The 16,493-nt window shown below is 47.2% G+C and overlaps 1 protein-coding gene across 4 annotated transcripts; it reads right to left on the reverse strand.

Moving 5' to 3' along the window:
* Positions 1–3,272: 3,272 nt before the first annotated feature.
* Positions 3,273–5,162, reverse strand: LOC123130466 (uncharacterized). Of its 4 annotated transcripts, none has more exons than XM_044550363.1 (3): positions 4,524–5,162; positions 4,364–4,422; positions 3,273–3,388 (listed from the first exon to the last, which is right to left on the reverse strand). In XM_044550363.1, exons 1-3 carry the CDS (start codon positions 4,977–4,979, stop codon positions 3,307–3,309), a joined length of 597 nt encoding a protein of 198 aa, XP_044406298.1. In that variant the 5' UTR covers positions 4,980–5,162; the 3' UTR covers positions 3,273–3,306. The 4 variants fall into 4 exon arrangements, 1 of the variants encoding a protein (XP_044406298.1); XR_006463834.1 differs by having other exon boundaries at positions 3,274–3,388; positions 3,541–4,422; XR_006463835.1 differs by having other exon boundaries at positions 3,279–4,258.
* Positions 5,163–16,493: the final 11,331 nt, after the last annotated feature.

Here is a 16,493-nt window from a genome sequence, read left to right on the forward strand (position 1 = left end):
GCACCCCTACCTGGCGCGCCAAATGTCGGATTTCGGGGATCGTAGCAGAAATTTAAAATTTTCTACGCATCACCAAGATCAATCTATGGAGTAATCTAGCAACGAGGGGAAGGAGAGTGCATCTACATACCCTTGTAGATCACTAAGCGGAAGCGTTGCAAGAACGCGGATGAAGGAGTCGTACCCGTAGCGATTCAGATCGTGGTTGATTCCAATCTAAGCGCCGAACCACGGCACCTCCGCGTTCAACACACGTGCAGCCCGGTGACGTCTCCTACGCCTTGATCCAGCAAGGGGAGAAGGAGAGGTTGAGGAAGACTCCATCCAGCAGCAGCACGACGCGCGTGGTGGTGAAGGAGGAGCGTGGCAATCCTGCAGGGCTTCGCCAAGCACCGCGGGAGAGGAGGAGGACTTGGGAGAGGGGGAGGGCTGCGTCAGAACTAGGGTGCGGCTGCCCTCCCACCCCCACATATATAGGGGCAAGGGAGAGGGGGCCGGCCCCCTCAGATCCAATCTGAGGAGGGGGCGGCGGCCAGGGGGGTTGCCTTGCCCCCCAAGGCAAGGGGGGCGCCCCCCTTTAGGGTTCCCCCAAACCCTAGGCGCATGGGCCCTAGGGGGGGAGGCGCCCAGCACACTAAGGGGCTGGTCCCTCTCCACACACAGCCCATAGGACCCTCTGGGGCAGGTGGACCCTCCTGGTGGACCCCCGGAACCCCTCCAGTGGTCCCGATACAATACCGGTAACCCCCGAATTATTCCGGTGACCGTATGATGACTTCCCATATATAAATCTTTACCTCCGGACCATTCCGGAACTCCTTGTGATGTCCGGGATCTCATCTGGGACTCCGAACAACATTCGGTAACCACGTATATCTATTCCCTATAACCCTAGCATCATCGAACCTTAAGTGTGTAGACCCTACGGGCTCAGGAGTCATGCAGACATGGCCAAGACAACTCTCCGGTCAATAACCAACAGCGGGATCTGGATACCCATGTTGGCCCCACATGCTCCACGATGATCTCATCGGATGAACCACGATGTCAAGGATTCAATCAATCCCGTATACAATTCCCTTTGTCCATCGGTACGATACTTGCCCGAGATTCGATCGTCGGTATCCCAATACCTTGTTCAATCTCGTTACCGGCAAGTCTCTTTACTCGTTCCATAACACATCATCCCGTGATCAACTCCTTGATCACACTAGTAAGCTTGCACGTGCAATGCACGTAATTACGTAATTGTTTACCACTTCATGGTTAAGGTTTCATTGTCGTGTGTCAAAATAGACCATCTTGGTATTGCTGCTCGGGTGTTAGAGGGACTGTGGTATCCCCAGCCCACCAGGGTTCAAATCCTAGTGCTCGTATTTATTCCTGGATTTATTTCAGGATTTCCGACGATGTGCATTCAGTGGGAGAAGACGTTCCCGTCGATAACGAGGTGCCTACGTTGACTTCGTAAATTTCAAGATGATATGCCGGCTCAATCTTTCAGAGGTGTTCATAGGGGTAGGGTGTGCGTGTGTGCGTTCATAGGGGTGAGTGTACGCGCGTGTATATGAACATTTGCGTGTGTACTGTGTTTAAAAAAGTTGAAACATTTTTATATTATCACCGCCCTCTTCCAAACATCGAGTTTCTTCCTTGTAGTGCTCGTAGCCTCGTGGGTAGAGTGATTATTACAATCATACTTGTTTCTTTTTTATGGGCGCAATCACACTTGTTGAAGTAAACCTCTTACAGCGGTCCTTCCATGAGTCTACCCATGGATGCCATGTGTTGCAAGGGAAACGCTTGGCATCACCTGACGTATAGCATTGCTTGTGTATATCGACATTCCTGCACTACACGTGCCCAAGTGAAGCCCTCCCATTGCTCGTTCCCCGTATTTTCTCTTTAGCATAGATCTCCTACACACATTTCTCTCTCCCTCATTCCGGTCTCCTTTGTCACAAAGAGGGTGCCCATGGCAGGACACCTCCCTATTATAATCATGTTGCATGTTGATTTCACCACCATTCCTTGGTCCCCTCTTCCTTCCGAAATCTCATCATTTTTGCCATCCAATGGCTGCCGGGGCGGCTGATCCGATCATCACTTGGCCCACGCCTATCGCACGCCATGCACCAAAATTAGCCAACAACAATTCATTATAGTATCAATAACACTCTTCAATGTGAGTAAACTCGATAAATCTCACCGATTCTTGGAGCTCTCATTACAAATATATCGTAAATCAAACATAGATTACTTGACATCCATTGACATTACAAAAAAAGGAAAAAATAGAAAGGGAGCCACAAATAAGAACTACACAACCAGAGATACAGTCATGAAATATATCACAAATAAAAAAAGTACCACCTGAAAGGCTGGCAAATTTTGAAACATAGGAAACACCTAGAAATTACTTGTTGATGCTCACCCACCGTTGTTCTCATCTTGTGCATCTTGCAGCCGTGCTTAATCAGATTATCCATGCCATCTTCTCTCAAGTTTGATGCTATTGCATAATAGAAGGATATATATTGTTTATGGTTATTTCCTATCTCGAAACATTGTTGCCACTCTAACAAGATTTTCTCAAGTCCTCGCAGCTGATATATCATGCAAACTAATCACAATGTTCCCTGCCAACAACTAAAGAGGGCGGAAAAAATACAAACTGAAAAATTATCATGTGTGGTCCGTGATAACTATTGAATATGAATTGTTGACCTTCTGAAAAGACTTCTTCACTGCACGTCATTATTTATATAAAGCATACAGAAAGCCACATAAGTGAGATGTTAGTTCGTCATGACATTCACATTATACCGTATAACAATGCAGTGTATGTGTGATGAAAGGATAATAACAAGAAAATATAATGTTCTATTGTCATTTACATAGTTCACATCAATTTACGAAACGTGCCGTATGTAATTGCCGCGGTGCTTCAAACAGGATGTGTAAAAATGAACTGCAAATGAACTGTACACAGATCACAACTATACTAATATGATCCAAGCTTCTCCATGTCATATGGCATGAACAACCTCTGTATGAAGTACATCACAAGAGTATAAAACACATATTTTAGAGAAGGAGACAAATTAATGTCTTGCTATGGACACAAGTGCCTAGCTTCATTTTGCATTTAGTCATTGATCAACACAAATCACCATGAATCAAAGATCTGGCTCCAGCATATACATATATATATATATATATATATATATATATATATATATATATATATATATATATATATGTTTTACTTGGTGCATTTGAAAGCAAATCCTCGTATCAACCTATCTAAATACCTGAAGATTTACAGCTTGGCAGTTCAGGAGGCCAATGACCACACCAAAGCCTCAGTTCTTCATATGAGTTATTTCTGAAAATTGAATCCAAAAATCATGTTAAGTGAATTGGGCATAGTCAACTGGGAATAAGCACATAAACTAACTCTCCAACTATACTGACGAAATTGATAAGCTTAAAAAACACATTTCGGAAGAGAACATAAAGAAGGAGATGAATGCTCACTTGTATACACATTTAATTTCTTAGTAGATGTTTTCATTCAATTCCCAGTGAGCAAATGTCAAATTGTTAGACAATGTCACAACTTCGTGAAAATCATTCTGAATACATCTACAAGCTGTAGCTCCCCATATAAGCATAGGCTAGCAACTTTGAAAATACATTAATATTAAAAGCTATAGCTCCGAATACGATGTATAATCCGATGCTTATTGCCTGTCTCAGTCGAGTCACCGCAATCTGCACGTCCTCCACCAGCCTCTCCCCAACGGCGCCGCCATAGAACAGGGCCACCCCCTCCTCCACCATGGCCTCACAACAGCAACACAAGCACGTGGTGTGCGCACTCCGATAACTAAATCTTGCGCACAACAGCAGATGTTGGCGAATAGATGGCAGCTAGTTGACACAAAAAGACAGGGGGGAATGCAAGTATGGACCTGCAAAAATTCAGAGAGATTTGTTGGTCCTGTCCCTGACCCTGCTACTGCCTCTGTGGAGGAAAAATACAGAGAAAAGCAGCGTAAACAGCTCGTGCCTGCTACTACTGCCTGTGCACCACGCATTCAGCCAACCGACAGCTCGTCCATACCACACACGAACCTCGACCGCAGTTCACGCTCGCCCTTCACCTCCGGCCGCTGCACTCCCTCTGGCCATTAACCCCGCGCTCCCTCAGCCCGCCGAGCCGCGCACGCCACACAGTGGCCATCGCGCCTCGCTACGCCCGTGCCTCAGAGGAGAGATGTGAAAGTGAAACACCATAATGGGAAGGGCGCAGCGAGATGGACATGAGGCGGCGGCGGGTGTGTGGGGAGGAACCTACCTGCGGGTATAGTGAGGTGAAATGCCTTCCCAGGAAACACTCCTTGCCTTCACATACACCTGACGAAGCAAACAAAAGCCATGGCAAATCAATCTAAGGAACCAGGACAGGGAGCACCGGGGGAGAGAACCACGGGGCACGGGGAGAGAGGGGGGCATACGGTGTTCTTGATGGAGTCGGTGACGACGATGGCAGTCGGAGACGACACTGACGGTGACGCTCCACTCGGCGAAGAGGTGGCCGTCGGCCGAGGCGGGACGGTGTCAGACGCGGATGCGGGACTTGCCATGCCTACCCAGGAGGTCGAAGCGTCCGACCATAGATGGGGATCCGGTCTGTGCTGGGGACCCCCTCCAGCGTGCGGGTAGCGCCGAACTGCGGAAGGGGACGGCGAGCACTTCGGCCTCCCCCTCCTCCGCTCGGCCACCATCCGTGTAGGCATCTGGTGCGGGGCGACGGTTCCAGTGGTGGGCGTGGGCGCGTGGGGGTTTCTTTGTTTCCTCCCGTCCCAATTTCTCCACGCTCGCCGGATGAACGACACCTTACCATGGCTGGCCACCTCTCCCTCTCTCGGTCTCTCCCCATCGTGGCTCGTGTGCGTGGTGACGACAGGCATCTCGTGCGTCCCCGGCGATGGCTTGCATAGTAGCGGCAGAAGGGATTCTACTGGGAGGGATTGAGTGGAGAAGGTCGGCGCTAATCACGGGAGAGGTAGCGAAGGTCGGGGCTAATCACGGAAGAGAGGTAGCGGATGGTGGAGTATGGTCAGCCAACATAAATTGCTAAATGCACACGTAGAACGGATTAGATGAAGCCTAGCGGTTGGATTAAGTTTAATGGGCCTAATCTTGCAGTAGTAATGGGTTCGTGTATATTTATGGGGTGCGTTTAAAAAAATTATGTTTGATTGTTTATTAGTGGTAGAGAAAATACAGAGAAAAGCAGCGTAAACAGCTCGTGTCTGCTACTACTGCCTGTGCACCACGCATTCAGCCAACCGACAGCTCGTCCATACCACACACGAACCTCGGCCGCAGTTCGCGCTCGCCCTTCACCTCCGGCCGCTGCACTCCCTCTGGCCACTAACCCCACGCTCCCTTAGCCCTCCGAGCCGCGCACGCCGCACAGTGGCCATCGCGCCTCGCTACGCCCGTGCCTTAGAGGAGAGACGTGAAAGTGAAACACCATAATGGGAAGGGCGCAGCGAGATGGACATGAGGCGGCGGCGGGTGTGTGGGGAGGAACCTACCTGCGGGTATAGTGAGGTGAAATGCCTTCCCAGGAAACACTCCTTGCCTTCACATACACCTGACGAAGCAAACAAAAGCCATGGCAAATCAATCAAGGAACTAGGACAGGGAGCACCGGGGGAGAGAACCACGGGGCACGGGGAGAGAGGGGGGCATACGGTGTTCTTGATGGAGTCGGTGACGACGATGGCAGTCAGAGACGACACTGACGGCGACGCTCCACTCTGCGAAGAGGTGGCCGTCGGCCGAGGCGGGACGGTGTCAGACGCGGATGCGGGACTTGCCATGCCTACCCAGGAGGTCGAAGCGTCCGACCATAGATGGGGATCCGGTCTGTGCTGGGGACCCCCTCCAGCGTGCGGGTAGCGCCGAACTACGGAAGGGGACGACGAGCACTTCGGCCTCCCCCTCCTCCGCTCGGCCACCATCCGTGTAGGCATCTGGTGCGGGGCGACGGTTCCAGTGATGGGCGTGGCCGCGTGGGGGTTTCTTTGTTTCCTCCCGTCCCAATTTCTCCACGCTCGCCAGATGAACGACACCTTACCATGGCTGGCCACCTCTCCCTCTCTCGGTCTCTCCCCATCGTGGCTCGTGTGCGTGGTGACGACATGCATCTCGTGCGTCCCTGGCGATGGATTGCATAGTAGCGGCGGAAGGGTTTCTACTGGGAGGGATTGAGTGGAGAAGGTCGGCGCTAATGACGGGAGAGGTAGCGAAGGTCGGCGCTAATCACGGAAGAGAGGTAGCGGATGGTGGAGTAAGGTCAGCCAACATAAATTGCTAAATGCACACGTAAAACGGATTAGATGAAGCCTAGCGGTTGGATTAAGTTTAATGGGCCTAATCCTGCGGTAGTAATAGGTTCGTGTATATTTATGGGGTGCGTTTAAAAAAAATTATGTTTGATTGTTTATTAGTAGTAGAGATAGAGATTAGTAGTAGAGAAGTAGAGATTGTGCACATTATGATGATGTCCTACCGAGTGGGCCCAGAGATACCTCTCCGTTTACACGGAGTGACAAATCCCAGTCTCGATTCGTGCCAACCCAACAGACACTTTCGGAGATACCTGTAGTGTACCTTTATAGCCACCCAGTTACGTTGTGACGTTTGGCACACCCAAAGCACTCCTACGGTATCCGGGAGTTGCACAATCTCATGGTCTGAGGAAATGATATTTGACATTAGAAAAGCTTTAGCAAACGAACTACACGATCTGGTGCTAGGCTTAGGATTGGGTCTTGTCCATCACATCATTCTTCTAATGATGTGATCCCGTTATCAACGACATCCAATGTCCATGGTCAGGAAACCGTAACCATCTATTGATCAACGAGCTAGTCAACTAGAGGATTACTAGGGACATGGTGTTGTCTATTTATCCACACATGTATCTGAGTTTCCTATCAATACAATTCTAGCATGGATAATAAACCATTATCATGAACAATGAAATATAATAATAATAACTAATTTATTATTGCCTCTAGGGCATATTTCCAATAGTCTCCCACTTGCACTAGAGTCAATAATCTAGTTCACATCGCCATGTGATTAACACTCACAGGTCACATTGTCATGTGACCAACATCCAAAAAGTTTACTAGACTCAATAATCTAGTTCACATCACTATGTGATTAACACTCAATGAGTTCTGGGTTTGATCATGTTATGCTTGTGAGAGAGGTTGTAGTCAACGGGTCTTGCCATATTCAGATCCCTATGTATTTCGCAAAACATTATGTCATATCGTATATGCTGCTACCACGTTCCACTTGGAGCTATTCCAAATTATTGCTCCATTATACATATCCGGTATCTCTACTCAGAGCTATCCGGATAGGTGTTAAACTTGCATCGACGTAACTCTTTATGTCGAACTCTTTATCACCTCCATAACCGAGAAACATTTCCTTATTCCTCTAAGGATAATTTTGACTGCTATCTGGTGATCCAAACCTAGATCACCTTTGTACCCTATTGCCAGACATGTGGCAAGGCACACATCAGTTGCGGTACTCAACATGGCATACCGTATAGGGCCTATGACAAGAGCATAGGGGACGACCTTCGTCCTTCCTCTTTCTTCTGTCGTGGTCAATCTTTGAGTCTTACTCAACTTCACACCTTACAACTCAGGTAATAACCCCTTCTTTGACTGATCTATTTTGAACTCCTTCAAAAACATGTCAAGCTGTGCGTTCTTTGAAAGTATCATCGGGCGTCTTGATCTATCTCTATAGATCTTGATGCCCAATATGTAAGCAGCTTTATCCAGGTCTTCCTTTGAAAAACACTCTTCAAACAACCGTTTATGCTTTCCAGAAATTCTACATTATTTCGGATCTACAATATGTCATCCACATATACTTATCAGAAATGTTGTAGTGCTCCCACTCACTTTCTTGTAAGTACAAGTTTTTAACAAACATTGTATAAACCTAAAAGCTTTGATCACTCCATCAAAACATATATTCCGATTCCGAGATGCTTGCTCCAGTCCATAGAAGGATTACTGGAGCCAGCATACCTTTTAGCATCCTTAGGATTGACAAAACCTTTTATTGTATCACATACAACTTTTCTTACGAAAACTGGTAAGAAAACTTGTTTTGACATCCATCTGTAAGATTTCATAATCGAAAAATTCAGCTAATGCTAACATGATTCCGACGGACTTAAGCATCGCTACGGGTGAGAAATTCTCATCGTAGTCAACTCCTTGAACTTGTGAAAAGACTCTTTCCCACAAGTCGAGCTTCATAGACGGTAACATTACCGCCCACGTCTGTCTTCTTCTTAAAGATCCATTTATCTCAATGGCTTGCCGATCATCGGGCAAGTCCACCAAAGTCCATACTTTGTTCTGATATATGGATCCTATCTCGGATTTCATGGCTTCTAACCATTTGTCGGAATACGGGCCCACCATCGCTTCTCCATAGCTCGTAGGTTCATTGTTGTCTAACAACATGATATCTAAGACAGGATTACCGTACCACTTAGGAGTAGTACATATCCTTGTCGACCTACGAGGTTCGATAGCAACTTGATCCGAAGCTTCATGATCACTATCATTAACTTCCTATTCAACAGACGTAGGCGCCATAGAAAACATCTTTCTGTGTTGCATCACTCTCTGGTTGAAGTAAAGGTTCGACAACCTCATCAAGTTCTATCTTCCTCCCACTCAATTCTTTCGAGAGAAACTCCTTCTCGAGAAAGGACCCGTTCTTAGTGACAAACAATTTGCCCTCGGATCTGAGGTAGAAGATATACCCTACTGTCACCTTTGGGTATCCTATGAAGATGTGTTTGTCTGCTTTGGGTTCAAGCTTCTCCGGCTGAAGCCTTAAGCATCGAAGCCCCAAACATTAAGAAACGACAACTTTGGTTTCTTGCCAAACCAATGTTCATACGACGTCGTCTCAACGGACTTAGATGGTGTCCTATCTAAAGTGAATGCAGCTGTCTCTAACACATAACCTCAAAATGAAAACGGTAGATTGGTAAGAGACATCATAGATCGCACCATATCTCATAGGGTTCGACTACGACGTCCGGACACACCATTATCTTGTGGTGTTCCAGGTGGCTTCAACTGTGAAACAATTCCACAATGTCTAAAGAGATTGCCAAACTCATAACTCAGAAAATCCCTTTTTGATCAGATCGTAGGAACATGATCTTATTGTTATGATGATTATTAACTTCACTCTGAAATCGCTTGAACTTTTCAAACGTTTCGGACTTGTGCTTCATTAAGTAGATATACCTATATCTACCCAAATCGTCAGTGAAGATGAGAAAATAGCCATATCCACCGCACGCTTCAATTCCCATTGGATCACACGCATCAGCATGCATGATTTCCAACAAGTCACTTGCCCGTTTCATTGTACCTGAAAACAGGGTCTTAGTCATCCTGCCCATGAGGCATGGCTCGCATGTGTCAAGTGATTCAAAATCAAGTGACTCCAAACATCCATCGACATGGAGTTTCTTCATGCATCTTACGCCAATATGACCTAAGCGGCAGTGCCACGAGAAAGTGGTACTATCATTATTAACTCTACATCTTTTGGCGTGAACATGTGTATTACCATGACCGAGATTCAATGAACCATTCACATAGGGTGCATGACCATGAAAGGTATCATTCATGTAAACAGAATAACCATTATTCTCTAACTTAAATGAATGACCGTATTGCAATGAACATGATCTAATCATATTCATGCTCAACGTAGACACCTGATAACATTTATCTAGGTTCAATACTAATCCCGAAGGCAGATGGAGCGTGCGATGGTGATCTCATCAACTTTGGAAACACTTCCAACACACATCGTCACCTCGCCCTTAGCCAGTCTCCGTTTAGTCCGTAGCTTTTGCTTCAAGTCACCAATAATAGCAACTGAACCGGTATCCAATACCCAGGTGCTACCAGGAGTACTAGTGAGGTACACATTAATAACACGTATATACTTTGTTGAAGTTGCCAGCCTTCTTATCTACCATGCATTTGGGGTAATTCCGCTACCAGTGACCGTTCCCCTTACAATAGAAGCACTTAGTCTCGGGTTTGGGTTCAACCTTGGGTTCCTTCACTGGAGCGGCAACTGGTTTGCCATCCATGAAGTTTCCCTTCTAGCCCTTGCCCTTCTTGAAACCAGTGGTCTTGTTAAACCATCAACACTTGATGCTCCTTCTTGATTTCTACCTTTTGCGGTCTTAAGCACCGCGAATAGCTCCGGGATCAACTCCATCCCTTGCATGTCATAGTTCATCATGAAGATCTAGTAGCTTAGTGATAGTGGCTAGAGAACTCTATCAATCACTATATTATCTGGAAGTTTAACTCCCACTTGATTTAAGTGATTATAGCACCCAGACATTCTGAGCACATGCTCACTAGCTGAGCTATTCTCCTCCATCTTGTTGGCAAAAGAACTTGTCAGAGGTCTCACACCTCTCAACACGGGCATGAGCCTGAAATCCCAATTTCAGCTCTTGGAACATCCCATATGTTCTATGGCGTTCAAAACGTCATTGGAATCCCGATTCTAAGCCAAAAAGTATGGTGCACTAAACTATCAAGTAGTCATCAGGATGTGTCTGTCAGGTGTTCACAACATCCACAGACGACGTTGTAGGGGTTTGCACATCGAGCGGTGCATCAAAGACGTAAGCCTTCTGTGTAGCAGTGAGGACACTCCTTGGACTACAGACCTAGTCCACATCATTGCTTACAATATCTTTCAACTTAATCTTGCTCTAGGAACGTATTGAAACAGGGAGCTACAACGTGAGCTATTTATCTACAACATATTTGCAAAGACAATTTAGACTATGTTCATGATAATTGAGTTCATCTAATCAAATTATTTAATGAACTCCCACTCAGATAGACATCCCTCTAGTCATCTAAGTGAAACATGATCCGAATCGACTAGGCCGTGTCCGATCATCACGTGAGACGGACTAGTCATCAACGGTGTACATCTCATGTTGATCGTATCTTCTATACGACTCATGTTCGACCTTTCGGTCTTCCGTGTTCCGAGGCCATGTCTGTACATGCTAGGCTCATCAAGTCAACCTAAGTGTTTCGCATGTGTCCCGAGGCCATGTCTGTACATGCTAGGCTCGTCAACACCCGTTGTATTCAAACGTTAGAATCTATCACACCCGATCATCACGTGGTGCTTTGAAACAACGAACCTTTGCAACGGTGCACAGTTAGGGGGAACACTTTTCTTGAAATTTTAGCGAGGGATCATCTTATTTAAGCTACCGTCGTTCTAAGCAAATAAGATGTAAAACATGATAAACATCACATGCAATCAAATAGTGACATGATATGGCCAATATCATTTTTGCTCCTTTTGATCTCCATCTTCGGGGCTCCATGATCATCGTTGTCACCGGCATGACACCATGATCTCCATCATCATGATCTCCATCATCATGATCTCCATCATCATGATCTCCATCATCGTGTCTTCTTGAAGTTGTCTCGTCATCTATTACTTCTACTACTATGGCTAATGCTTTAGCAATAAAGTAAAGTAATTACATGACATTTATGTTGACATGCAGGTCATAAATAAATTAAGACAACTCCTATGGCTCCTGCCGGTTGTCATACTCATCGACATGCAAGTCGTGATTCCTATTACAAGAACATGATCAATATCATACATCACATATATCATTCATCACATCCTTTTGGCCATATCACATCACAAGGCATATGCTGCAAAAACAAGTTAGACGTCCTCTAATTGTTGTTGCAAGTTTTTACATGGTTGCTATAGGTTTCTAGCAAGAACGTTTCTTACCTACGCGAAAACCACAACGTGATATGCCAATTTCTATTTACCCTTCATAAGGACCCTTTTCATCGAATCCGATCCGACTAAAGTGGGAGAGACAGACACCCGCTAGCCACCTTATGCAACTAGTGCATGTCAGTCGGTGGAACCAGTCTCACGTAAGAGTACGTGTAAGGTCGGTCCGGGCCGCTTCATCCCACGATGCCGCCGAATCAAGATAAGACTAGTAACGGCAAGCAAATTGACAAAATCGATGCCCACAACAACTTGTGTTCTACTCGTGCATAGAAACTACGCATAGACCTGGCTCATGATGCCATCGTTGGGGATCGTAGCAGAAATTTAAAATTTTCTACGCATCACCAAGATCAATCTATGGAGTAATCTAGCAACGAGGGGAAGGAGAGTGCATCTACATACCCTTGTAGATCGCTAAGCGGAAGCGTTGCAAGAACACGGATGAAGGAGTCGTACTCGTAGCGATTCAGATCACGGTTGATTCCGATCTAAGCGCCGAACCACGACACCTCTGCGTTCAACACACGTGCAGCCTGGTGACGTCTCCTACGCCTTGATCCAGCAAGGGGAGAAGGAGAGGTTGGGGAAAACTCCATCCAGCAGTAGCACGACGGCGTGGTGGTGAAGGAGGAGCGTGGCAATCCTGCAGGGCTTCGCCAAGCACCGTGGGAGAGGAGGAGGACTTGGGAGAGGGGGAGGGCTGCGCAAGAGCTAGGGTGCGGCTGCCCTCCCACCCTGCACATATATATAGGGGCAAGGGAGAGGGGGGCCGGCCCCCTCAGATCCAATCTGAGGAGGGGGCGGCGGCCAGGGGGGTTGCCTTGCCCCCCAAGGCAAGGGGGGCGCCCCCCCTTTAGGGTTCCCCCAAACCCTAGGCACATGGGCCCTAGGGGGGAGGCGCCCAGCCCACTAAGGGGCTGGTCCCTCTCCACACACAGCCCATAGGGCCCTCCGGGGCAGGTGGACCCTCCCGGTGGACCCCCGGAACCCCTCCAGTGGTCCCGGTACAATACCGGTAACCCCCGAATTATTCTGGTGACCGTATGATGACTTCCCATATATAAATCTTTACCTCCGGACCATTCCGGAACTCCTCGTGACGTCCGGGATCTCATCCAGGACTCCGAACAACATTTGGTAACCACGTATATCTATTCCCTATAACCCTAGCGTCATCGAACCTTAAGTGTGTAGACCCTACGGGCTCGGGAGTCATGCAGACATGGCCGAGACAACTCTCCGGTCAATAACCAACAGCGGGATCTGGATACCCATGTTGGCTCCCACATGCTCCACGATGATCTCATCGGATGAACCATGATGTTAAGGATTCAATCAATCCCGTATACAATTCCCTTTGTCCATCGGTACGATACTTGCCCGAGATTCGATCATCGGTATCCCGATACCTTGTTCAATCTCGTTACCGGCAAGTCTCTTTACTCGTTCCGTAACACATCATCCCGTGATCAACTCCTTGATCACATTGTGCACATTATGATGATGTCCTACCGAGTGGGCCCAGAGATACCTCTCCGTTTACACAGAGTGACAAATCCCAGTCTCGATTCGTGCCAACCCAACAGACACTTTCGGAGATACCTGTAGTGTACCTTTATAGCCACCCAGTTATGTTGTGACGTTTGGCACACCCAAAGCACTCCTACGGTATCCGGGAGTTGCACAATCTCATGGTCTAAGGAAATGATACTTGACATTAGAAAAGCTTTAGCAAACGAACTACAAGATCTTGTGCTAGGCTTAGGATTGGGTCTTGTGCATCACATCATTCTCCTAATGATGTGATCCCGTTATCAACGACATCCAATGTCCGTGGTCAGGAAACCGTAACCATCTATTGATCAACAAGCTAGTCAACTAGAGGCTTACTAGGGACATGGTGTTGTCTATTTATCCACACATGTATCTGAGTTTCCTATCAATACAATTCTAGCATGGATAATAAACGATTATCATGAACAATGAAATATAATAATAATAATAACAAATTTATTATTGCCTCTAGGGCATATTTCCAACACGGAGCACCCCTACCTGGCGCGCCAAATGTCGGATTTCGGGTTCCGGCAGACCCTTGAGGTTCGAACATTGGGGTGCGCGCGGAGATCTCTCCCCTAACGATCTATGTCCGATCTCCTCGTGCGATGTAAGCTGGAAACGATGAACAACGCAAAGCACACGAGATTTATACTGGTTCGGGCCACCGTTGTGGTGTGATACCCTACTCCAGTGTGTGGTGTGGTGGATTGCCTCAGGGGCTGAAGATGAACAGTACAGAGGAAGAACAGCCTCGGGAGGGGTGTTCTTGAGCTAGTGCGGTGTGTTCTACTTGGTCTCTCTATCCGATTAGATCTAGCTGCCTCTACTCTATGGTGGCTCGCTCTATTTATAGAGGCCCTGGGCTTGTCCCCAAATAATGAGCGAGAAGGGCGCCAACAGTTGGCCATTTTGAAGGGGAACATCTAGTACAAGTTATCCTGACCAAAGGTGGTCTTTGGCTGCCAAAAGCACTGGTGATGACGCCGTCTTGGGCTCCACGGTGACCTCCGTCCTGCCGCTCGGCTGGTCTTGGTCTTGTTGCACCGGAAGGGTAACCTTTGCCTGATGCCTTGGCCTGTGCTTGCCCCCTTTGCACCAAAGGGGAAACAAGGACACTGTGCAGGCCGACGCCTGCCTAGTCTCGATCGTCATGGTTTGCATCATGGGCTCCTCGCGAGGTTCCCCTGCCTTGATCTCTCCTCCTCCTCACGAGCCTGCCTGATGAGGCTGCCTCTGAGGAAGCTTCCCATCGTTTGCCCCGCAAGGCTTGGCCCCTCGCGAGGGTCTTGAGCTTGAGTTGATGAAGATGGGCCGCGCTGGGCCCCCACTTGAGCCACACCGCAGGCCACAGGCAGGCTAGTCTGGGGACCCCCGTTCCCAGAATGCTGACAATTGCCACCATTAAGATATCTACTATTCCTCATAACACCAAATGTGGAGCTATCTGTTCATTGGAATTGGAACCTCAATTCTCAGAGGAAAGAACACAACTGAGAGATGTAAGCCATTATTGCTTCTGCTACTTGCTCTGTAATGTGACCCTTACAATTCAAATTCTGAAAGTTGTCTAGTCAACAATAACCAGTACTAATGATAATGATTTGTTGGGTACCTGGGTAGGAAGGGCGGGGCAACGGTAAAACAAACACCAGCAGAACGAGGTGAGGCTAGAAGCAGCACTGTCTTCTGCTGCTGAAGATCCAGCCGATAGAAAGGAAGGTCTACAGTCCGCTAGGTGTCTTCCCGCGTATGCATAGTCAATCTGATATGGCATCGAGAGCAAGACTGTATGAAAATAGTCATATTAGTTGATGTGGATAATTGTGGATGAGAAGCAGTGGAAGTATAAGCATACAACAACAGATTTATTTGCCAAATAAACAAATTATCAAACACTGACCTACAATAGCTATCAGAGATTTGCCTCCCTTGGAGGAGGGGTGACCTTCGTGAGTAGGAGGGCAACCCGGCGGCGCTAGGGTTCGCCGCACCGAACCCTCACGCGCGTCACGTCCGGTCGATCCGGGCTAGATGCCTCGCCTCGAGTCAATTCCCACCTCGCCGGAATCCCTCGCGAACTTGGCCTAATCTCCACCAGCGCCGGATGATCACCCACGTCTCCTCTGTGCGCCTGTAGCAGTACTCGATGAAACCGGTGGCTCCTCTGTGCGGCTCGCATCGGCAGCTTTTTGTTCCCATCCCTCGAAGCCTAGTGGTAGAATGGCTGGCCGACGGCCCAGTGCACCAGAGGCCTTCGTTTCGGCCTCTGGAGCAGCAGCCCATAGGACAACTGGCCCAAGTTACCCAGATTATGGGACAGATTGGCTTTTAAACGGAATCTGACGGTCAGGAAAGATCAGATCGTGAAACAGACGACCGAAGAAGCTAATTCGCTGAGAGAACGCGGTTTAGGCTCAATTTTACTATCCTTAATGTTAAGTATGTAGATATGGACCATATGGTTGTTGGCCCTTAGCCTCTTAAAATGTGATAGTTGTTACTATGTTAAGTATGTAGATATGGACCATATGGTTGTCAAAACCCTGTTATGAAGATCCTCCTTTTGTCGAATAGTGTAACCACTATATATATGTTACTCAAATGTTGTTACCCAAGTTCATAAATTTTCATGGAAAGTATTAGTATGGTACACAGTTCATTGAGTTTAAGCGTGTGCCCGATGTCCAGAAGACATTTTCATATTAACTATCCATATTCCAAATTCACACACATGTTAACATAAGAAAACGTATGTGTAGCATACTAAGCATCGCACACAAGTACTCGTAGACGCATCGTGTGTGATACTCCTAGCCACCGCAAGCAACTAGTTTGCATTTTTCAAAGTTTTTTGTACACAAAGAATCGCACACGAAGTAACTGTATTGACCGTTTGTGTTGTAATTAATCATCGCAAACAGTTCATCCGAGTCAGCTATTTGCCACGTATCACACACATCTTG

The sequence above is a fragment of the Triticum aestivum genome, chromosome 6A (assembly GCF_018294505.1).
Source record: "Triticum aestivum cultivar Chinese Spring chromosome 6A, IWGSC CS RefSeq v2.1, whole genome shotgun sequence".
NCBI classification, from domain to species: Eukaryota; Viridiplantae; Streptophyta; class Magnoliopsida; order Poales; family Poaceae; genus Triticum; species Triticum aestivum.

What these genes read in the sequence shown, in the direction of transcription:
- LOC123130466 (XM_044550363.1), bottom strand. Translation starts at nt 4,979, where the DNA reads ATGCCTGTCGTCACCACGCACACGAGCCACGATGGGGAGAGACCGAGA. An exon ending in CCGACTCCATCAAGAACACC is followed by an intron (nt 4,423 to 4,523) that starts GTATGCCCCCCT and finishes TTGCTTCGTCAG; the next exon opens with GTGTATGTGAAGGCAAGGAG. An exon ending in TCACCTCACTATACCCGCAG is followed by an intron (nt 3,389 to 4,363) that starts GTAGGTTCCTCC and finishes TTCAATTTTCAG; the next exon opens with AAATAACTCATATGAAGAAC.